Genomic DNA, 25,124 nt, shown 5'->3' with positions numbered 1-25,124 from the left:
GGGTGTAACAGTATGTAAAACAGTAGTTTTAGCTAGACCGTTTAATGGTAATTATTTTCCTACACAAAGTCCTTCCTGTCTTTAAATGTAATCTTGAGCGATCTCATTTAATATTTAGTATTTTCTTGCCGATGTAAAAGTAAAGAAAGAACCCAAGGAATTATTGATATACTAAGCAACCATGTATAATAATGTATCGACTAGCATTCGGCAGTGTAGCATAATGGCAGGCTTAATAACGTTGCTATTTTTATCCGTCATCACAGTCAATGCATTTGTTACCACAAGAGCCTGCCCAGAAAAACAAGGGGCTTGTAAATGTAATTCGACCCTCAAGTAAGTAATAATTGTTTTCGAATTGCTAAATGGTTCAACTTTGTTTTACAAAAATGTATTATTGTTTTTAGCTAAAATTTTATTTCACTTTTATTTTTAAATTTTAGATGTTTTGGGTAAGTATAAGTAAAGAAGATATTAAATTAGATTTTCGAAATAAATGCTGTTTAAATTTTTCTATAACATTAAAAATGCTAAAAATTTAACTCATCATGTAATTAGAAAATCTAAATTTTAAACTACCCTTCCAGAATTATCCCAGAGAAGTCTTTTTTTTTATCCCATCCTTAAAAAATATATCATTTATAACGAAATTTAATTTTTGTACAAAATATATTTCTTTTTAAGATCGGTAATTTGCAATCGACTTGGAAGTTTAACTAGAAAATTACCGGTTGGCATTCCAGTACATACACGATATTTGGTCGTTCAACATTCAACATTGCAGGTAAATTGTGCATGTGTTAAATTAAAATTGTATAATTATGTTGGTATGGGAAAGTCGACTGACTGTACGACCTAAACACTTAGTCAGTTACCCCGACCCTATCTCGAGTTGCCTATGGCAGTTTGGGATTTTGTAGATTATAATTGAACGATTTTTTACGCTGCTTATTAAGTGTTTGCTTAGCAGGAGTTTATACCGTTTAAAGCGCCTTACTTTATGCATAAGAGCAGTGTGAATTAAACAAAGGGCCCCATGTAGTGAAGCCGAGTGGTATAATTCTAACTCCTGGTAGAATGGTAATGTGTAATCAAAAAACTGGGAATTAGTTGCTTTAACGCACAAACAAATAATGTTATTTATTTGTTTAAAGCAAAAGAAGGGTGCTTTTACCTGTTTAAGCAATTTTTATAAATGCTTTACAGCTTATATATGCAATAAAATAATAGCAATAATTTTTTTTATTATTTAACATAATTTTCGTAACCCCAAAAGTTAAAAATTTTAAAAGTAAATCTTTGTTGACAAATCGACATAAATGGTATTATTTACGTTACCTGTTATAAATATTAACTTAAAACCTAATTACCCTACTAAATTAGTTTTAATAACTGATTGATTTAATTGTAGATAAAAATATTTTAAAAGAACCATAGGAATACTTGGATTGTTTTATGCAAATTTTCAGTCAATATGATACAAAACGATTTAAATGATTCATTATGGAAAAAATGTTTCCATTTCCTAGGCTTAGTGTTATTGTTTTAATAATACATTAGAACATATTTATTTAAACAAGAGGATGTAATTAATATTTAATTGCTTCGTTTAATTACAATAGGACGAAGAAATGATTTAAAATAAATTATTGGATTTTAAAACTATTTTTATTTTTTATTAAAAAAAATGTTTGTAAAAGATTTAATCTACTGAAATTTTTTACTAAAATGATCTGTATTTTAGAGACTTGGGCCAACGGCTTTTAGAAATTGTTATTTTTTGGAAAAAGTAGATTTAAGTGAAAATAGATTGGAAGATATTTCAACGTTAGCTTTTCAGCGAATGGGTCGATTATTATCTTTAAATCTAGCTAGAAATAAAATAAGGTAATAGCTGTTTCTTAGTAACAAGACTTTAAACTATTTTTTTATGACTTAAAAACGAAACTTTAATTTTTTTTAGATTTTTGACCAGAGATACTTTTGTACATTTGCGGAATTTAGAAATTCTTGATTTGTCTGACAATCGCTTCATCGTGCTGGCTCCTTTTAATTTCGAAAAACTTCGAAATCTGAAAGAGCTTTATATTCTAAACAACCCTGTTATGTGTATAGCACCTAATACTTTTGCAGGGTTATTTCAACTGAAAATACTTAACGTACAATTCAGTTTTAAATTTATATTATTTATTTGTAACATGATCGCAACTTGGAAAAATATTTTCCTGCTTACCACAAATATTAGAGTTTTTTAATTTAACGACTTAAGGTCCATAAATTGGACATTCACTGGGCTTTAATGCATAAATTTTTTACTAATATTACAACATTTTAAAAGAAATTAACACTTTGTCCACCTTAACAGCGATTATTTATTCAGTTATCCCATATGAAAAGTGAACTTCCAGATAAGTTGCTACAAGATCTCACCAATTTGCAAGTTATTGAAATTAAACGGTTTAGCAACGTCCATGAAATTCCACACTTCTTATTCAAAAACACAAAAAAGTATGCAATAACCTGAATGTTAATATAATGTATAAACAATAAACTGATCTTTTTATGTAGTTTTTTAAAGAGAAACTTAAATATTAAATATAGTGAATAAATCCAACGAAAAATTTTGTTAAGGTTGCAAATAATCCGATTAGAGAATCTACCATTACACAATGGTTTACCCCAATCTTTATTTACTGGGCTTACATTGCTTAATACTCTTTCACTACAAGCTTGCAATTTATCTTCAGTGCCAGATAAATTGCTTCAGCGTATAAGACTGAGTCTGCGTGACTTGGATTTATCAGGCAATCATTTTTCAACAATACAAGAAAACGACTTTGTGGTAAAAAAATAGTTTTTTATTTATTTTTTGTATTTTTTTATTTAAAACTCTAAAATATTATTCTTTTTTGTTTTTAAGAGCCTTCAAAATTTGAAAACGTTGAATTTAAAACGAACACATGTACTTAATATCGAACCAAAATCTTTTGACTTACAAGCACTAAGAACTTTGGATATTTCAAGCAATCGCCTCTCGACACTAAATGTAAAATAACAAAGCTTTAAAAGATTTAGATACTGTTCTAATCAATTTAGTACATTTAAAAGTACATTTAAAACGTAAAAAAAATGTTGTTTTTGTATTTTATTAAGTCGGACGTTTTTAATGGGCATCAATACGATATTGAGCATATTAGTCTTGGTAACAACCCATGGATATGTGATTGTGATTTAAAATGGATAACTTCAGTTGGATTTAATCACGAGGCCGGCATACCAGCGGTATGCGCTGAACCCCCAAGCATGCAAACCTTTGATATTAGGTCAGCGACGTCAGACCTTAAAAATTTAAAGAAACCCTTTCCATGCAAAGTAAGTCAAACAAAAATATTTGTTTATTTAATAAAAAAAAATTGTCATTTGAATTTTTTTTACCTGACAATTAAAAAAGGTTTTAATTTTGCTGTAATTATTTAAACAGGCACCCAATATTACTCAATTCGGTGTGGTAAAATCGTACAAAGAAAATATCGCCTTAACGGTTGCTTGCAAGATAACAGGTTACCCAAGACCAAAACTAACATGGGTCATCCCACCGCCAAATTCAGATGAATACAAAAATATTAAAGATCCTAGCAAAGAATGTTTAATTTGTAAATCTTATACTTATTATCCAGAGGTAAATTTTTTTTCTTAAAACTAGATACTTGTTTAAAAATCATAAGTCAAGATTTATTGAAGTTTTGCATGTTTAATTAGGACGGTAAATTTTGTATTTTTCCATTATTATTTGTTATATATGTAAAAGTCAAAATGTGACTCATTTTTTTACACAAAATTTTATATTTATATCAAAAAAATGTTTAAGAGAAATCTCCGAATTAACGAGGAGGGGTCACTGGAACTAATAGGTTTGTCCTCACAACTTGCAAACGGGGTATATACATGCAGGGCTTCTAATCGACTTGGAATAACGGAAAGATCGATAATTATTACTGAATCTGGTGAAAACAAATCTAATCAAATTAAAAAGACAGAACTTGGAGACATTCAAGCATCTCAGATAGCTGCAGAAGTGGATAATATTAATCGCCCTATACCAAATCAACCATTGTTATCTGAAACAAGAAAATCATTTCCTGATGTAAATTTTGACGATTCTTTAAAACTTTGCTACTCTTCAACTTCGCTTGAGCTTTGCAGCCAGTTGGAAAGTAATAGAATAAATACGCACGATTTTGGTGGGAAAAAGCAAAAAATAAATAACAGTAATGGTTTATCAGGAGTTTCTTCACCAAAACGAAATCAGTTTCCATTGATTTTATCAAGCACTAGCGAAATAGATAACCATGGTAAAAACACAGGCGTTTGTTCGTACAACAATGCAATATTTTGGCTAAATTTTGCCAATGCCTTCTTCAACATTGCTTGGGTTTTGTTAAATATGTAAATCTTTTAATTGTATTACTTACTTTAATCACGTTTAGTTTAATTTTTGAACGGTTGTAATAAACAGTTATATGATATATGGTCTATAGATTACACTTTATACATTATATTTTTAAAGTGTGTATGCATTTTAATATATCTAAAAGACAAGTATTAATAAACACAAAATGTTGAAATAGTAAGCTAATGATATTTGCCAGGAACTTCAAATAAAAGCACTACATTTTCAAGCACAAGTTTTAAATTAAAATTGAGTTCTTATCTTTAAAGAATTGATTAGCGATTTCGAACATTAAATATTGATGTTGTATAAGTGTTGCCAATCAACGTTTTTTTTTTTTATATATCAAATAAAAAATAAGTTGCCTTTTTCAAAAGGTAAAGAATCACGATGTTATATTAATTATCATTTTTCTAAATTTTGTAGGGTGCTTATTTAAGGTAAATTGGTATTAAACAATTCATATAAAATCATTAAAGCAAAGTTATACCTTTATTTGTATGAATAGAAATACCAAATATTTAAGTTACTTTAACTTAGTCTTTCATTAAGATACACAGACGTAATGTTTTTTTTAATTTAAACAAACAAATATCTTACATGCACTAATTCAATTATTTAAAGGTGACGCTAAAGAGAGAAAATTTAAGCAAATTGAGAAGACCCTAAAAACGTTTTTTGCGGGTATTTTTAGTAAACGAGAAAAATTGCCAAAATTAAAGGCAGTATGTGGGAAAAAAGGGAAAAAATTGCAAAATGGTGGACCAAAAGAAAAAAACTTTTTTGAAACGTCTTCACGTGTTTTTAGTGCCTTTCTCATTTTCAATCTTTCTTTTAATTTCTATTTTTAATTTTATCTTAATAATTTTTTAATTAAAATCGAAATCTAATTTTTAAATATTGGCTACGTTAACGGTTTGTTTTAAAATCAAAGGAATTATATTAATTTATTATTTTACAGGAAACCTTATTTTGTGTACATAACCTAATAAACTTTAAATCCGCAGCTATTTAATTTTGAAAAAATGTTATCGATATTTTGTCATATGTTTCTTTGAATGTCTTATCTCATACCAAGTCGTGATCGTGTAAAGTTGCCAACATTTTCTTTCCTTTTCCGACGATACCATAAAATATTTATTATGAAAATATATGCGTAAATGAGTTTACCTTTGCTTCACACGCAAACCAATGTGATTAAGTAGTCGAGCACGCAATAAGAAATTCGTTAACTGGCAATACTGCACGCAATAATATAGTTAAAGATGGAATTAAATTTTTTGTCGTGATATTTAATTTTTATATATGCCCAAAATACATAACCGTTCCTTGCTATTTGTATATTTGTGTAGTTCGAAATTAAACTAAATCACAGATCGCCGCACGCATACCCTGCCAAATTCGATTTAACATTTCCATTTATGACGTCTTAGAAGTAATTGCGGTTAGAGATCATTAAGCTAAAACTCGTCACTTCGGGCAAAATAACATAAATCATTGCAAGTCTGTTTTTAGAATATTTATCCAAGCTCCGAAAATTTTTAAAGATTTCATCTTTAAAAATGAGAAGCAAACTCTGTCACGCGATTTTTGTGAAAATCGAAATTTTCGTCGGTACGTCGCGTGCAGGCTGGGCAAAAACTACTACGCAAAACTTTGTTGTTGTCGGAAATGCTTCTGATCGCGTGCTTTATCGTAAAAAAATTTTGATCGTGCCGAAGCTTAAACACGCAATGTGTCTTATAACTATTTGCACTTATACCTCAGACCCAGAGAATTGCATGTTTTTGAAATTAAAAATTTTGCAAAACAAACTTCAAAACTTAAGTTACTTAAATTATCATTAATAAGATGCAGCCGCCATCACCAGATAACGAAAGACAGACCAACTATAACCAAAAAAATAATTTTATCGCAACATTTTTAGTGACGTAAATTTCATAAACAAAGGTATAAACGACTGGATCTTGCGTACGATAACTACGTTGTGTACACGAAGTTAGACTTTGCACCTTTATGTTGCTTCTGTAAATTCTCCACAGATCATAATCTTATCATTCTTTCTCAAAACCAAACATGCTTTTAATAGGATTGTGACTCAAATTAACGGTCTACATTACTTTTGACATATTGAATTAAAGGGATAATTAGTTATAACTTTTTTGCTTTTTTTGAATATAACAAAACATAAGGTTTGCTTCCATAAAATAGTTAATATTTTACAAAGTTTTAAAATTGTAACAAGTCGTTAACAATAAGAATCATTTAGAATTCGTTTTTTATCTAAACATAGGTTTTTTGTTGGGCAAGTGTTTGCAATTACGGTTTGTAAGCTACCTGTAACGTTGGGGCTAGGGGCAAATAATGTGTTTTTGATGTTTTTGATGTTTTGTCTCATAACCTGCATGACCAGAATGTTTAATAAAAATACAAGGACACCTAGCACATCATAGCACCCCATATAGTTTGGTATAAAAAGCCTGGAACAGTTAAAAAAAAAATTTTATTTTTATAAATTTCTGTTTGCGATTTAATTGGTAACAAAAGTTGAACACACGAATGTCTAAATTACTTTTTCATCGAGTCTGATTTTAAAAAAGCTAGAATTCTTATACATGTAATATGATATACAGTCGAAACGCAACAAGGCATTTTGTTTGATGTTTCTACTGCAAAATCAATACTCGTGCTTATCCACATTTTGCTCATTCACCAAAGTCAAGTCACGTGCTTTTGGAAAACCATAAGACAATAAAAGGACAATTTTTATTTACCTAAATAGACTTTGCTTAGCTTCGCTCAGTTTAATTATACATTTTATAGACCTGCTTAACTAGTAACAGCGATTTTCACTTAAGTTTAAAGAAATACTCTTTTAATACAAAATCTATATTTACTACAGTTCAAACTTTTAAAATATTATTTAATTTTAAAAAAACATGTTTTTTTATTTTGTTTTAATTTTTGTTGGCTTAAAGAACTATAATTAATGGGGCATATTGGACAATGTATTAACGATTACGGACATATATTATTTGCAAATTGTGACCGTATTGTAACCATTGAAATGCAGCACGTAAATCGCCTATTAATTACTAAAGGTTTATTTGTCACGTGTTACGATTAATTGGAGTTTTTACGTTTCAACTGCTTTTGGGTCAAATTCGTGCTGCATTATTTTAAACAGAGTCGAACTGTTATTTTTTCCGTAAATAACTTTTCATAAACCGAAAGCGTAAGTTTCAAGGGAGTTGGATTACAAACGCATAATCCAGTAATACTGCACACTTCATTTGTTATTGAACAGTCAATTGTTCTGCACGCTTGGATGCTTGTTGGTTGGTCACGTGATATACTGGTGTGATATCAACGAGCTGTGTAATTTAAACGATCTATTGAAAGCACATATAAGGAGTAATCTGATGAGTCAGAAAATTGTAAAATGTTGTTTATTTGCTTGAAAAGAAAATATAAAAATGCATTTAGTGATTTTTCATAACATGTAATAGCTGTAAAAATATAGTTACCTATAGATCTACTAATTTTAAGGATAAAATGATGATTTATAACAGAATAAACTTCTTTTGGGTTAGGTCAATTGGAATCAAATTCCTGGCATTGTGCTATTTTGAAAGCAGCGCAATTTTCTATTCATCGTTTAAGAAGGTGTCCCGTGCCGTGTTAGAGTAACAATAAGCTTTTGTTAAACAACAAATACAGTTATTTCCTTAACAATAGCAAGGAGCGCCTGAAATTTCGTCTCTGAAAAAAAAACATCAAATAGCTAGGCGTCCATAGGACAAACATCATTTCATTTGTAAATATTAAAATCGTTGTTTATTTGGCAGAACTTATATTTCCTAACGCATTTTAATTAAGCGGAGGTCAATTTACTTGGTCAGCTGTGCATAGTTTAAAATTAACAAGACTTCTTATATATTTAGCTTGGTGATTTAATTTTTAAGTACTAAAATTATAAAAAATAATGATATGTACTTTGAATATGTTAATGTCACAAATTGTTCTATAAATTTTATCATATAAGTTTAGAAAAAAAGAAAAGGTTTTGTCAGTAGACCGCATTAGAAAAAAAAATTTGAATATGCATCAAAGCAAAAAATTTGTCAAACTTATATTCCGTAATTGCACCTGTTCAAATAATATCTATTTATAACATGGAAAATCAGGTATTGAACGTTGTACTAAACGACGCGAAACGTTTATTGATATGTTGAAGGTAAAGTAATGAGAAAAAAGTTTAACATTTCCTATTCCGGTTTTTATAAGGGCCGAGATTTCCTGGGAGAAAATCCAGAGTTGTATCAACCGAGTATTAGTTATTATAATGACAAAAAACTTTTTCCAAGATAAAACACGACAAGGGGTAAATATGTACATACAAAGCTATAATCAGCGTGGCCATTTAAACAGCAAGTCTAACCTTTAAACGAACGGGCACATGTACGTCACTTTAAATAACAAATTTTCTCATTACAACTTGTACGCCGGTTAATCAATCGACGGATCGCATTTTTTGTAATAAGAAAGCCACGCGAATGGTGGTAGATTTGTTTGTGTATATTTGTGTTTAACATAATGCGGGTAATGACAAAGGCCGGCAAAGGGGAGAAAATAATTAAATCATGACTTACCACAAAAAGCCACCGTGCATTTAAACGAACTGTAAAGAGAGGTAGCATTTCAGTTAATCAGAGGAGCAATTAGTGATTGAGGTATCAGCAAATTAAAGAAAAATTATATGTTTTGATTTAGCCTAAAAATTTTTTAGAAAATTATCTTGCAGCATAAGATGTAGAAATGGAAAAATGCAATTCTAAAGATAGAAAAAATCCGCTGGTATATTTGTGGTTAGCCTTGTTATATTTATATATTCAATAGCTATTGTAATTCTGTAATTAATTGCAGATTAAATAGCATTTAGCATAAAAAAATTTTTATTGCTTGATGAATTTAAAATGACAGAATTTGCTCAAACCCTTTCCCATAACAACAATATATTGGATAAGTCGGGTAATTTGGAAAATATAAAAGAAACTTCGATTTTGGATCAAAACCCGACAAAAAGTTTGGATCAAAATGGTAATTGATACTAAGTAGTTAAAAATAACCTAGTTAAAAATAAACCCAAATTCACCATCTAACTGGAATAAAATGGTTGAAATAGTGACCAAAAAAAAGGACCCAAAATAACATGGTTGTGAGTAATATTGACCAGTTAAAAAAGGCACCCAGAATTATAATTGTTAAATCACATATAAATATTACCTAAATTGTTTCATGTTGTATTCAAATTTGAGTGTTAGTATATTTATATGTTTATGCCACAAATGTTATGAAATAAACTTGTTTTTTATTTAGCTGGTGACCCTGTAATATGTGATGATGAAATGCCTCCAGTTAATCAGTCGTATTCGTCAATAAACAGCGATGAAATAGATAAAAGGTCAGTGTGTTTTAGATACCGTTACTAATGGTAAATATTAGCTAAAAATCTCGATAAACATCCCATCAAAAACATTATGTGTAGTGCTATAAATTATTTTGTGTATGATTATAGAACCTTATTTGGAATTGTAAATTAAATTCGGCTTTTTAATAAAATAAAATTCCAGTTAGATTTGAATATACAAAAAAAAACACTCGTATTATTATATAAAGTCTTGGGCATTTAAAATCTTAACGTAATCTTATAATTCGGCGTCAACTTTTTTAAAGAACGCAAAATACCACCAACGAGTTAGAAATACATTAACATTTTTGCAAGGCCAGCCTTTAGATATTATCGGTTACGAAAAGTATTTTATCAATCAAACCAAAAAGAGCAACATTAGCTTTAAAACTTATTTTGAGTCAAGAAAATTGATTTGCATTCATAATTACGAAAGAAAATATATCTGTGACGCAAATGAGGTTTTTAAATATCAATAACAGATTGATTTGCGGAATTCAATCAAGCGTTAAATGACGTAGCAGCGTTTGATCACCCACTACATCAATAGCATAACTGTTCCGATCTAGCCATACATGGTACCGCGATAAGATAGAAGTTTAGACGACAAATAAATAAGGTGTAGCAAATTGAAGTCGCCAAAACTTTGGTACATAATTAAATAGAAAACTGTTTTATGATACAATCGATGGAATCAACCTTATCTTATATTATGTAAATTAAAACATCATCAATCTTCATACGCTTTCTAAACAACATTAGATTAAGAGTAGAAAAGTTTAAGTGGATTACTACACAAAAATAGCCATTTCTAAATTAAACGATTGATTTTAAATAATCCGCTAGATAGCGTGATTTAACATAAATTTCTAAAAAAAATTATTTTGTTCCGTTTAAAAAGTAAAACTATATTTTTATTATGTTAAATTTTTAAAGTTGTTTTTATATTGATGTTTTTAAATTTAAACGGTATGTGTAAAGTATAAAGTTAAATGTTACAAAAGTTAATTTTGTTTTCTGAAATTCTTTAAAAAAAATGCCAAATAGATGCCCACATTTATTTCCATGTTAAAATTAAAATAAATTTGAAAAGTCGAATTTGGAAGAGTGTTAAGAATATTACCATAATAATTTTCTAAATATTATCAACTTTTTTAAAATTAAAATAAGTGCAATTTGTTTATACGTGTATTGACAAACTATATTTCCTAATAAGGCACTGACAAAAAATCCCTTGGTTAATTTTGTCCTAAATACTTGATCTATCTAATTAGTGACAACACTCTATAATCTACATAGTTATTAATATGCCATTATCCGTATCGCGTGAGTAGGTATAATAGAAGTGTCCTAATTATCAGGTTAATTAAATTATTCGATTTATATAACCAACTTTAGCATTTAAATTAAACAGATCTTGACCTTTTTAACTCACTTAGTCGACTTGAAAGAAAAATCTGTCAATTAAACTAACCCTAATCGAATTTGTTTTGGGTGTATAGGAAGATTGGATAATTGAGATGTAAGGAAGAAACCGCGCTGGTGGTTGTAAGCGCTTACGCCTATCCGGCTAATTAAACCAGTTTAAAATCGTTAAGCGACAAAGTGGTGTTAAATAATTAAAGGACATAATTGTTTTTACAAGTGGTCAAGTGACGCAGGTTACTACAAAAATTAATGTTTCAAACGCCCCAATTTCAAAATGACAAAGTCCCGTAATTTTCGACATGTTTTGAAAAATCTGAAAACAAATTTTAATTGTAAGACAATTAAATATTCCAATATTATAACATGAAACAGACTGGTTTATTTTTTTACTATTTACACTACCGAACAATGCTTTATTTTTGCAAAAGTATTTATTTTCTAAGAGCATATTATCTATGCAACCAAAAACATAATATATTCATTTTTAAATTGATTTTGACTATCAATAATCTACTAATGACCAAAAATTTATATGTTTAGTTTTTTTAAATCGTGTATAACAGTAGTTGATACCTAAAGAAACATGTGTTAAAAAATTGTAAACATCTTTTATATTAAACTAATAAATATATCGTTGGCTCCACATATTAAATGTGAAGTCTAATAAAACTAGTCTAAATTTATATGCAATTTAAAACAATTTTGTATACAATATATATTCAATTAATTTAAAAATAATACCAAACATATTTTTGCCAACGGCGTAATTTCGCCAAAATTAATTATTTAGTGTTTAAATTTTAAAGGGCAAATACCACATTTAGGAAACTTAACATTTCAATTTCTCACTGCCATAGTGAAGTCGCTACGATTTCTAAAGCGCTAATTTATACCTAATAATCGAAAATTGCCAACCAAACTTAAATTGGAGGATTTATTTTTAGAATATCCGTTAACTTAATTTTACAAATCGTGTCAAACATCGTCTTTTTCGGTCGCAAAAATTATAATTTAGATCGTGTGACGTCATAGTAAGGTCATGATGTTATAAAATCGCGTGCAAAAAAGGTGTTTTAATTTTTCTTGTAAATTAGATTGGACTTTAGCGTAAAAAGAACAAAAATGAACTTATTTTCAGTAAATTAATGTAATTAAAAAAATAATAATAATTTAGTGTTCAAGTTTAAAACGAAATCTAATCTATTTTTAAATTATGAATTATGCTGCAAATGTGACATTCTACAGACCATCTCAAATGTAAAACCAAAGTAATAATCACCAGAAGTTAGTCGATCGTTTTTGCTGATAAGAAATAACTTGCATAATTTTCGAAATCAATATTTCCGAAATTGCTCGAATTTCATTAATCTGATATTAGAACACATGTTTTTAGGGATGTCATTTTCGGAAACTAAATCACTTTTTAGTAAAGTAGCTTCCGTAATTTAACTTCCAAAGTAGAAGAAGCTTTCGTAACTCACACAAATTTTTTAATCGCGCCATATCAGAAATAACTAGTTGTAAATTAAAATTTAGGCTCGAAATTAATTTCTGTTGCATTTTTAAACTTTTGACGACCCGAACTCGGAAGTGGCATTGATTAGTTTGCGTGGTTTTAATCTTGTGTCGCGTATGACATTTTGGCGTATAAATTATATCTTTATGATGTCATAAACAGAATACTTGAATGACCTCCGGTTAACTTGGTAATTTGACCTGCGTTGCGCATAACACGAATATGTCGTACTTGGCTAAGACAAGCGATTATAGTTGGCAACAGACAAATAAGATACTATACAGTGGCGTTTAACTCAGTTTTAAAGAACATTACGTAGCCAAAAATCAACGTAACATCAGCACCGACTTGCACTGGTCCTGGCACGAAAAATGTAATTCCCAACAATTAAATCGGCAGCACCTTATTTTAACTTGCAATGTTAGAGGCTAATTGCCACCATTCGAATAATTTGTCAAACAAAAAGACAATGAAATGTAACTGGCTGTTATTCAGTTCATTGTTCGTAATTATAGCACGGCAAATCGATTACAATTTTAGCCCATCATCAACGCCATTCTTGAAGTACGTAATAAATACAACTTGAGATCCAATCTATTCACCTTATCTCATGAGAAATCAAGTATTTCACACCACAAAATTAAATCCATCTCAATCATAAACAACTACTTAATGTTTCTAAAACATTTCAGGTAAAACAACCAGGCTAGAGTAGCCGAACAGTAGTAAAAAGTCCAAATAATTTTATTAATAGTGATGACAATAGCTAAGACGAAGACTCTAATTGTGAAAACAAAAATTCCCCGATGTATAATTAATTATTCTGCACATTTGCGTGGCTTCAACTAATAACTTAATTTCAGTTGACGCCACACAAAAATTCAGTTTTTTTTTTTGGTTAAAATGTTGTCGCCCACTGCAATGCAATTTTTAAGGCTAATTATAAAACGTGAGTGTATATATAGGGCGTGTTTTTAAACAAGTACACCCCCGTGTTTTGTCAGCGACTGCAATTATTTTTTGCGTCAGTGTTTGTGTTTTTTTCAGCTTTCCTATTCCATGTAAAACATACACATCAAGATCTCAAAATAAGTTTTATTTTTCATACAAGGCATGCCTACTAGTGAACAGTTAATAAAAAAAAACAATAAAAGTATGACGTCATAATTTATTTTTAAACAACCCAAAACTTAAACTATTGTAATTTTTTTTACACCAAAGGCTTTCCAAGAGCCTAAATTATTTTTAAATTGTAGAAAGTTTTATAAAAATATCATGTTAAGACAAACAAGAGTTTTTTTTAACAAAAAATGACGCAATTTCTATAGTCAAATTTGACCTGTATAGTCGTGCAATATTTCACTCTTGCAAAAACAAACAAGCCACTTACGACGTTTTTTAATAAAATGTTTTTATTGAAACTAATTACGCAACACACCTTAAAGCACTTTATGTAAATAAATATGTCGAACAAAAATATCGGCTCGCTATCTACGAGCCCAGAAACTAGCAATGACATAATGCAATTGACAAATTCTCACATTTAATTTGCGGCCGTCGGCTTGTAGCTGTCAATCAAATACTTACGACAAATGTACTTATGACGTAACAATATGGGCTTGTCTACTTGTTTGTACACAAATCTGTGGACAGTTTAAGTTTAAGTTCCAATTATGGCTTTAACAAGTTTTTAGTATATACAATAATATTCTTATTTTTTAATCTATTCAAGTATTTATTTGAAGTTAATATGTTGATTGCATTTACAGTCTTTAAGACTAAATTTCTATCCACAAACCTAGTTTTTAATAAGATTTTATTCTGTATTAATAAGAAATTCTGTTTTTGTTTATTACAAATTTGCCCAGAAAAAAATTTTTTTTTTTAAAGTATACACTATTTAAAATTTTTAAATATTTTTTTTAAATTTCATGACAAAAACGCTGATTTTTAAATTTGATTTTGTTTAATCCTTGCGAGCGGATCTTCCTAGAACGTCGTGCGGCTTTCAGGAATTGTTTTTATCGACCTGTTTAGTTGCAAAACTCTTAGTTCTTGTTATATAAACCTCGGTGTTACACCTGCATCTTAATAACCCATTTAAACCTTTTTTACATCGTCGTACAGGCTCCCGTGTTATTAAGATAAACAAATAAAACAACGGTACTTGAAGACATTTTTGCGTACGTGCCGCAAAGCAATGTCTTATGTCGCATACTTTCTTATGTCTATAAACAATAAATAAACAAGAAACCTTTTAACTTTAAAAAATATATATATATAAAAAATGGCCAATCATTTTTTAAGTTAAAATTTGACGGACTTTTTTTACTTAAAATGTATTTTTTTTTCGTTAATTATGACACGCACCTTTAAACAACGCTGCTTGTGTGACGTCATAGTGGCATTTAAATTAATTGTTTATCCACAAACAGCGGCCTTTACTCTCTCGCTCTTAACAATAAGACACAAATTAACAACTAAGTCGATTTATAAAAAAAATTATAAAAAAAAACTATGCAAAAAAATTTCCGTTATTTTTCGTAGGTAGAAAAAACAATATCTTGAAAATAACACACCTTAAATATAATCACGATCACGCTGTAAGAAAGAAAACAATAAATCTACTACGAATTAAAAACAACTTAACGCCCAAGACCCAACCCTAACTTGCTACTATAAGAAACTTGTTAAAAATGCCTTTAAATAATAAGAAAACTTGCGGTTCATGATTAAGCATCTAAACCAATCTATAGATTTCTATATAACAATGGTAAACGATTTCTTGAGCCCTCAGTTACGTCACAAAGAAACCACTGTGACGTAGAAAGTTATTATAACGGAGGATTTGCATTAAGGGCTTGGAATAATTCTGAAAACAAACAGATTGATCGAAATTAAGATAAGAGCGTGTTCTTAAAGTCACGACTTTAAATCGGCCAAAGTAAAATGACGACATCCTCCGAAATAAAAAAATCAAATTGTAAAATTTTTGCAATTGAAAATAATTTCGGGATAATTTTGTGTAGATACAAATCACATCTTAACGCGATCAGGTTTGTGACAATTCTTATCTTCCTCGCCCGCGCCTTTTGAAGTGCGACCGATTAATCCGTAAAACACAAAACGGTTTTGGGCAAAGCCACCAAAAAAGATTAAATATAATCTATAAACATGCCTTGACAAGACCAGGTTATACGGGGCCGAGTAGTATTACAATTTCGTTTCATTACGTATACTAATTCAAAATTTTATCAGGCAAAAAACAATGTAAATATTATAATCAAAAACAATATTTAGACTTAATTTTTATACCTATTTTGGGACTGTTTTGTCAGAATTTGTATACAATACTATAAAAAATTAGAATACATTACCCTCCCCCCCCCCCAAAAAAAAAAATATTTAGACTTAATTTTTATACCTATTTTGGGACTGTTTTGTCAAAATTTGTATACAATACTATACTTTACTTTATACCAATTAGAAATTCTTATAGAAAAAATGCTTCTGTCAACATTTTAATGCATTTTTGGTCAGAATGAACTGTCACAAGGTTAATAATACAATTATCTGTCGATAATGATTAAGAACGCTTGAGAATAGCTGCCAACACGAAGTGTTGATCAACAACATCTTAATCGTAAATTGAACGCAACCAAAGCCAAAAAACGTGATAGTGAATATCAAGTTTTAGTACCCGTTCCCGAAAAAAACTTACCGTCGGTAAGATTTCCACACACTGTGGTGGATTAGACGTAAAAGAAGATTAATATATGTCACTGTATGCATGTCTTACGATCCAAAACCTATACTGGGTTACATTTGGTAAATTATGTTTAAACCATTAGATTATATTAAAAGAAATTGTAAAATGTAGAAAATAATTCTGTAAATTTTAAGTTTTTAAACAAAGCAGAAATGGTAATATTTCTAACATGAAAACATCGTTAAACAACCGTTAGGTTATCATTCTTTTCTCCCAAGAAAAATTTTTAGGTTTAATTAAATACCCTACAAATCTGTAAATCATGATATGACATGTTTTGTTCGATAGTTAATATTCAACCAAAAAACACGGGCGTAAGTTCACTAGAAATTTGAAAAAAATATTTACTATTTTACAATATTGTGTGTTTTGTTGGCCTATTTGACAAACAAGCACTTGAAATGTTTAGTTAATCAACTAGATATCACTATCATAACTAAAACAAACAAAAACAATGTAAATTTTTAACAACATGTTTGTACTGACATGTTTCGACCAAAATTAATTTGTTTCATATTTAAATATAATATTTTTACACGTTATCTTGTTTCTGGTGTTATTATTAGGTCAAAAAAATGTAATAGTTGGAAATTTGCGGACATATTAGGAGAAGAGCAGAGCGACATTCTACTTATAATTCCCTGACTTTATATAATCCCCTAAATCAATAAACAATAACAAATTTTGCAGCACATAATTCCAAAAATAGACTTTCCGCTGTCTTGGTTGAACTGTAATTTAGGGATAAGGGCGGTCATAAGTCCTAGGATAAACAGATGCAGTTTCCGATACGGCTTCCCTGTCATAGTGCGGTAAAACCAAAACATCAGCTGTGGTGGTTCCCTGTTTATTTGCATATGTCAAGATGTCTATATTAACAAGGAAGGATTTCAAAAGCTTTGTCAAACCACATCGGAAGTTGAGGCAATGACAATTTAAAGCTGACTTTGGATTTAAGTCGACTGCCGAAATATACAAATACAGTTCGACGATCGTCTTTTTAAATAAAACAAATGTCTATCTTGGTTGATTGACGGATTTAAAATAAAAAATTGATTGAAAATCGAGTTAAAACACAAAAGAAACAATAAAATTAATTCAACTTTACTCAAAACAATTATTTGCTATTGTATATTAATATTATTTAAATTAACCAAGAAAATTAAGTTTTAAAGGAAATTAAAAGCATAAGATCGGTTAAGATATAAATAAAAAATGGGCCAGTTATTAAATGCAACCATGTCGTGAAAAGTTAAGCTTTTTTAAGTGTTGATTAACACGCAGATAAGGCGCATCGGGTGGTTGGGGTTTATTTTAATCTTTTTAAAATTTGTGTTAAATTAAAGATATGACGAGATTTTAAATTGGCCTAAATACGTCACAAAACATGTCCAACGAAGTTTAGGCCCGGTTTTTGACTGTAATGATAAGTTCAAGATTGGACCATCGGAACTTCGAACCCTTTTTCTCTTCGCGGTTAAGTGCCAAGCGGGCCTTATAAAAACGCCCGACGCGAGTACATTTTTAGTAGAGACAAGCTCAAGAGCCAGACAAACACAGGGAAGGCTTTAGTTAACAAACTATGCCTATGTGCTCAAATCAAATTTACATCTTTAATATTAGTGCGTGTTTTTAAATGATTAATCAAGCCAGCTGACGTCGCATTTGCGTATTCAGACAGTTGCCTGTAGACAGGTTTGTGTAACTAACATATAACACCAGTGAATTTACGAATTGCTTTTCATTACAGGAAATTATTAGGTGACAAAATTTGGAGTAAAAATAACTGCCCTACCAAGAATCCCATTTCGACGAATTTATCAAGTAACAACCAAGATACTAAAGATTTACAAGATTTTACAATGCCTAGCGTTGAAGCAATTACCTGCCCGAAATCAGTGATGCGAGATTTATCAGAGCCCCTATTTGATGTATGGAGACTTGACCGAGATTCTATGGTCGATCATATTGAGTAAGTTTACATAAAAACCTAAGTTAGTTGCAAATTAAAATTCTATTTTTAAATTTATGTTAGATTCTTTTAAAAAGAGTTTAACGTCTTATATCTTTGAGTCTTTATATTTTCGTTGTTTTTAATAGCTTAAAAAAGTTAAAACTAGGGCTTTTGCCTAACATCAAAATAAAAATAATAATGAATTTAAATCGTTTTTAGGTACATGTTTCACGATTTAGGAGTAGTGCGAGCATGGAAAATTCCAAGAGGAACATTACGAATGTTCCTATTGGGAGTGCGGGAGAGATATCAGGACAACCCCTACCACAACTTTAAACACTGTTTTTGCGTGACCCAGGTAAAAAATAAAACATAACAACATATTTATCATTGTTTTTCGTGGTCTTTATAAAGCTAAATTTCAATTAAAAAGTACATTTTTTAAAAATTTTTAAATTTTTGTACAGATGGCTTACAGCATGGTATGCAAACTTCGCCTCAAAAACAGCATTTCAGTCGATCATCTCGGTGCCTTGCTTACAGCGGCCGTTTGCCACGACGTTGATCACCCTGGCCTTAACAATTCATACCACAGCCATGCTAGGACGCCCTTAGCTATCCTGTACAACTATCAGAGCATACTAGGTAAGCCGATTATGTTAGGCTTGTTAATAGTGTACACAGCCGCTCTTATGGTAAACAAACAAGTTCGCCGTGTGGAGAAAAAAATGCGTTTTAATCTAATATCAAAACGACGGTTTAACTTAATTTGTCGTTCTTTCGTTTCCCAGAACAACATCACTTTGCTGTAGCCTGCCGAATTCTGTCCAATAAAGAAAGCAACATATTTCAGAATGTTCATAACAGAGATGAAGTATTAACCAACGTTGGTGAACTTATCCTAGCAACTGACCTTGCTCGCCATAAGGACATAATGGAAACGTACAGCGCATTCATTAATTGTGGATTTGATTTCAAAAATGAGTAAGTTGTTACTTCTTTACGTTAAAAATCTCTTTTTAAATCGGCTAAAATGAGGATGTTATTCACGATAAGAAAGAAAAATGTGTTATTGCAATGGCATATTTTTGATGGAAAATGTAAAAGCCATTGACGTAGAAATTAGTATATAATAAACACGGTGACTCATAAAATGTTATTTATTTAACCAAATGGCATGTAATTCTATTGTAGAATTTAATTTTCGTGTTTAATTAAGATTAAGGTTAGCTTTTAACAACGTTCTTGTATTTTACAGTGATCACGTGATCAGTCTTTTGAGGATTGTGATCAAATGTGCTGACGTATCGAACGAAGTCAGACCCGAGACTGTGGCCTCACCCTGGGTTGATTGTCTCTTTGCAGAATATTCAGAACAGAGCGCACGGGAGAAGCGAGAACGCCTCCCCATTACACCTTACATGGACCCAGACTTGGTAAGCTGTTTTTCTTATGTTTATTGTTTGTTTGTAACCCAAGTTAATTTGACATATTTGTGGTAATAACAAACAAAGATAAAACCGCGTGATTTTGTCAAGGTCGGTTTTGTGGCTGGTAGTCACTCGCGCAATACCTTCTTCAGTTAGCTTCACATTCTTTAATACATTGTCGATTTTTAATTAGGCCCGCCATTGGCAAGGCGCGTTGTGCATGTAGCTTTTGTGACAGCACAAACAAGCATAAGATTTATATTTTTGACGTCACAACACGTCATGTGTCACGGAAGGGTGTTAACACAAACAAAGCGAAGATCATCGGCCTTAAGCAGATGTCGCACGACTAACTTAATACCAAATTAATCTGTGTGTGTCGTAAAAATTTCATGGAATGTATTGCCTGATGGGATTACAGTGTTTCGGCTTTATTCGGTAACCTACGGTTGGTGTTATGTGTTAACATCAGCTGAGTATCACGACTTGAGTTCAATGCATTAAACGCACTTGGTGAATTCTCGCTAAACGATTGTAATTATGTGCGCTGTGGTATGATATCAGTAAAGATGAGAGGTTAATTCTGTGCGCGGCATTTTAGTATTGGGCACGGGGGTAAGATAAAAGATAATCGCGATTTCAACTAGGGCATGTGTGACTAAATGCGTTCAAAACTCCATGTATAGCAATTTCAAACTAACATCCACCGCACTTTTGTTTAATCTGGTTTTAAATCGAGAATAAAAATAAAACAAACTATTGGAGGTATGACCGCATCTTTTATCTCAACTTAAATAGAAATCTTATCGTTAGGTATACCTATATACGGCTCATATGTGGCACGATTCAAGTCATTAGGCGTGTGCTTGTAATATCGAACATGAAATTATTTTTCCTTGATAAGCGTGACAAATGTCGCATTAAATAGCAGGACTTCGGGAAAATACGCTGTATAGTACCAAGTACGAAAATAGCACGACGCTTACTAAACCTTGCTTAATTACAACGTACACAAATGCATAATCTTGCGAGCTATTCTCTACATGTTACGAGCTTTTTCCATGATCACAGAAAACATCCACACAACATGTAATCGGAATTTTTGGTCCACGCGCCGTGACAAAATCTTTTCTCTTTCTGCGACACATAAACTATTGGCATTTGATAATAACACTTCATTTTCGGTTACACCATGTGGTTATGTCACGCTTGCACTGAAAAGCTTGGTGTTCTGTGGTACCAAATGTTGTAATAACCTCTAATCGGAATTTAAGCCTTGTTAGCTACCGCGGCAAGAATGAACAATTCCTTCGAAATGCAATGTAATAATCGTGTTTGTGTCATTTCGGAAAAACGAATCGGTTATTTCCAGACGTAAATTCTATATTTAACCACACAATTAAAACGACCAATGAGCTGCCGCAAGTTTTTATCGCCCTTTCTCAGTATAGTTTTCACACTTACGTTAGACACTTTAAATAACCTAGCCTTTTTTTCACATAGGTTAACGTTTCCGAGTCACAAGAAGGATTTATTCGTGGCATCATGCTTCCAATGTACAACCAACTCTGTAAGCTTTTGGTTGAAGCCAGAATTTTTTACGTCAATCCTTTACTCGACGCTCTTTCGAGATACGAGCTCCAAAACTTGCGAGAACAAGATGCATAATTTACACTTTTCTTATGGATCAACTATTCACTGTATAATTCAAACACTTTATTTAAATGGGTTATAACTGAACCACAACTTCGGACCCTATCCCACCAAAAGAGCCTTACTGTCGAAAGCTTCACTATGCAAAAGACGAGAGTTGGCCTTTTAGCTACCTCAGCTTGCACAGATGTCAGATAAACTTAACTTTTTATAATTATTTTTCACTTTTTTGCAAAGTCGAATAATAATTTTTTATGTCAAAAGCAAGGGCGGACATGTTTTCTTTAAAGTATTTGTCGATTTTTTTTCTATATTTGCGAAGATTTACAAGTGTGGGCTTGTGTTACTATAAAACTAACACGACTTACACATTTATATGTTCAACAGATTCTCTTCAATTGCTGTTATTTAACTTTTTAAGTTGAACACAACAGTAAAAATTAATTTAAATAACACACATGGCTAGCCTACAATGAATAATTTTCATTTTTCGTTGTTCATACTTTCACTTTTTGTATCTCATTATTGTAAACATATTTTGACAATTTTAAACTATTTTATTGGTGCTATTACTGTGCTCGTGTATTTTTTATTTTTTTATTTGTTTTTTTTGCATTTCTATATTTTTTGTTATTGCTCTACGTCAACTACTCCTTTTTGGAAGAATAAATATCTTTATCATTAAATCAACTTGTTATTATACTAATAAGCGTTACAAAGAAAGATCAAATAACTACATTGATTTAAGATCAAATAAATATAATGACAAACAAACACTTAATGATAAGATTGAACGTTTGATCAAATAAAATTCTGTCCAAAAACATAGAAATAAAAAACGCGTCAAAAAATGCCGAACGACCTGATATTATAGGAGTTCCCGACAGAAAAATTTCGAGGAAAAAATTATCAGATTCAAAGAAAGGCATTAAAACATCAACATAATAGTAGTTCCTTGAAATCGGGCGAATCTCGGTTAATTTTTGGGAAGATTGAGTTTAGAAACCGGAGAAGACATTATTAATCTGTAGCGTAAACAAACAAACGTGATGGTCGGCAAATGAGCAAAACCAGGCCTGAAATTAAAAACTAGTGAAGGGACAGAGATTTTATTTATAAAACAAAACTAATAATTCATACCAAAGTACAAGAAAAATTTAAAACGTATGACAAATTGTATTTTTCTGACCCAATTTTAAATGTTTTTAGTTCATTTTGTAAAAGTTTAAAATGCCTATGTGAAAAATATTTTTTCACGCGATTTGTTTAAATTTGAAAACCTTAAACTATAAGGTGTTTTAAATTATTGTAAATAGGCTGTGTCTTTTTACCAAAGTAAATTTAATTTGTTTTTAAAGGGATAGTCTATATACTAAGACCATTAAATAATATAACTTTATCAACATACTAAAAATATATTAACAAAACTGTTATCAAACAATTCCTAGACAAAAATATTACCAAAATAATATATAAAAGGCATAATTGAATAGAGGTTTGGTTAACTTCAAAAAATACATTGTTTGCTTTATGTATTGGTTTATTATATTACCCAGTAATTATTCTTACATTAATTTAGTATACAACGTTATAGACCTATTTATTCACTTCAAATAAATAATCATTTATTCAAAGTAGTACAGACTATTTATATTTTTAATAGTTTGGTAGATTTAGCTTCTCTTAGAACTGAACCATTATCGAATATTAGTGTGACTCTGTACCATTTGTGCAAGGGGCAAATCAACAAACAGGGAGACAACAAAAAGTGCTCGGTTTTCAGGAATTGTTTTGTTAATACTTTGGTGGCAAGCGCTTACGACCTCGAACAAGTAAAACAACAAAAGATTTTAATGAACGATTGCTGAACCCCGGTTTTATAAAACCACCAACACACGAACAAAAATAATTAATTTAACAATAAAGTATTTCCAAGAAATAGGTTAGTGTTATAAAAATATTCTTGTTTTATTTTTTTAATGCACTTTTAACCAAAAACTTTTAAGTGACCAAAAACAAATGCCCTGTACGACTAGTGTTGCTTTATATGGCCTTGTATATAAAAAATTTACATTTTAAATTACTTGGCAAATAAGCCAAAAGCATGTAATCCTATTTGACGAAGCAAATTAAAATTCCCTGAAATTTATGACAAAAATAAAGTCGAAGGGAGAAATAGATTGTTACAAAATTAACCTACTTAACTCAAGGCAAAAATTCCGTATGTGTAACCTACTAAATCTGAATCTGAATCAATTCTAAAAAAACGGCTAGTGTAAAAGTTTGTTAACTTGGCCACTTACTTTGTTTATTAAAGCAAACACTGCTCATAACAATTTACATCACAACTAAACCCAAAAAAAATCAAGGATGACATCAAGTGTTTAAAGCACAAGAAGTCAAACAAAATAACAACAATTAGCATATACGTTATATTAGGTTTTTGTTAGACCCAAAACAAAACCACTACAGATTTACACTTTATTTGGTGCGTAGTTAGGTAAACAATTAAATAAAAAGCGTTTTTAATGTTTAAAATCTAGGATTTTAAAACATATTGTTATTGTCAACATTATTAATACAAAAAACTTTTTTTTACCGCAGGTTAAGCTCTATAGTTTTGTTATTTTAGAGTTTTTGCAAAACAATAATTTGCCTAAACTAGTCACAAAAACTACTTACTCACGTACCTCATTACTTCTTCTAACTTTCTTGAAAGTATATGTTTCTTTAATATATCCGAAATATCCTAAATCCTAACAAGTACAGCGTTTCCATATTATGCTGTTTTGTATTTTTGCTGGTTCTAGTGACTAAGCTTTTCTTAACTGGTGAAATATTCTTCCATTTTGGTGGTATTTTATTTTAAATTTCCTTTAGCTTTTTGTTATTTACTAATATTAACATGTTATGCATTTTGTATCTTCTTTTTTAGGATCTTTTTCTCATGTCTTCTACCAAACTTCTTGCAAATCAGCATACTGTATTATAAACTACTTTTATTTTTTTTGAATTTTTTTCGTTAAAAGTAGTAACATAGCAACATTTATTACGTCACAACAACTTACTCATTTTTGAAAAAAGTATTTTTTTTATTTTCTTTTCTGTCAAGATAACACGCTAAAAGCAACTAGTTAGTTTTATTTTAAGGGTGAATATTACATATTACTGAAAAAATCGACCCTCAACAACTATTTTTAACATTTATAAGTCCATTTTCTAACATAACAATTTTTAAAAAAAATTTTTAGTTACTAGTTACTAATAAAAAGATCTTATGACGTCACAAAAAGGTTATATTACAGTAACAATTACCATGTAGTCAAAAAATCGTAATTTAGCGTTTAGTTTCGAATATATATATATATGTGATTACAAATTAACTGAGCAACTAATTAATTTTTAAGAAACATACTAGGCATAATAAATGAGTTCTGAAATCATTTAAAATTAG

The 25,124-nt window shown here is 30.2% G+C and overlaps 2 protein-coding genes across 2 annotated transcripts; both read left to right on the top strand.

Moving 5' to 3' along the window:
* The first annotated feature begins 127 nt into the window (after positions 1–127).
* Positions 128–4,476, top strand: LOC145743307 (uncharacterized). The gene is made up of 10 exons (XM_082561243.1): positions 128–336; positions 685–784; positions 1,745–1,887; positions 1,964–2,159; positions 2,381–2,508; positions 2,632–2,842; positions 2,921–3,046; positions 3,154–3,372; positions 3,482–3,679; positions 3,869–4,476. Exons 1-10 carry the CDS (start codon positions 224–226, stop codon positions 4,448–4,450), a joined length of 2,016 nt encoding a protein of 671 aa, XP_082417369.1. The 5' UTR covers positions 128–223; the 3' UTR covers positions 4,451–4,476.
* Positions 4,477–9,381: 4,905 nt separating this feature from the next.
* LOC145742721 (high affinity cGMP-specific 3',5'-cyclic phosphodiesterase 9A-like) lies at positions 9,382–22,318 on the top strand. The gene is made up of 8 exons (XM_082560504.1): positions 9,382–9,550; positions 9,830–9,914; positions 18,384–18,605; positions 18,807–18,945; positions 19,055–19,232; positions 19,379–19,571; positions 19,846–20,023; positions 21,521–22,318. The coding sequence occupies exons 1-8, from the start codon at positions 9,427–9,429 to the stop codon at positions 21,683–21,685; spliced, it is 1,284 nt and encodes a 427-aa protein (XP_082416630.1). The 5' UTR covers positions 9,382–9,426; the 3' UTR covers positions 21,686–22,318.
* Positions 22,319–25,124: the final 2,806 nt, after the last annotated feature.

This window comes from Corella eumyota, chromosome 2 (assembly GCF_963082875.1).
Source record: "Corella eumyota chromosome 2, kaCorEumy4.1, whole genome shotgun sequence".
Lineage (NCBI taxonomy): Eukaryota > Metazoa > Chordata > Ascidiacea > Phlebobranchia > Corellidae > Corella > Corella eumyota.
This window is presented reverse-complemented; position numbering and strand designations above follow the sequence as displayed.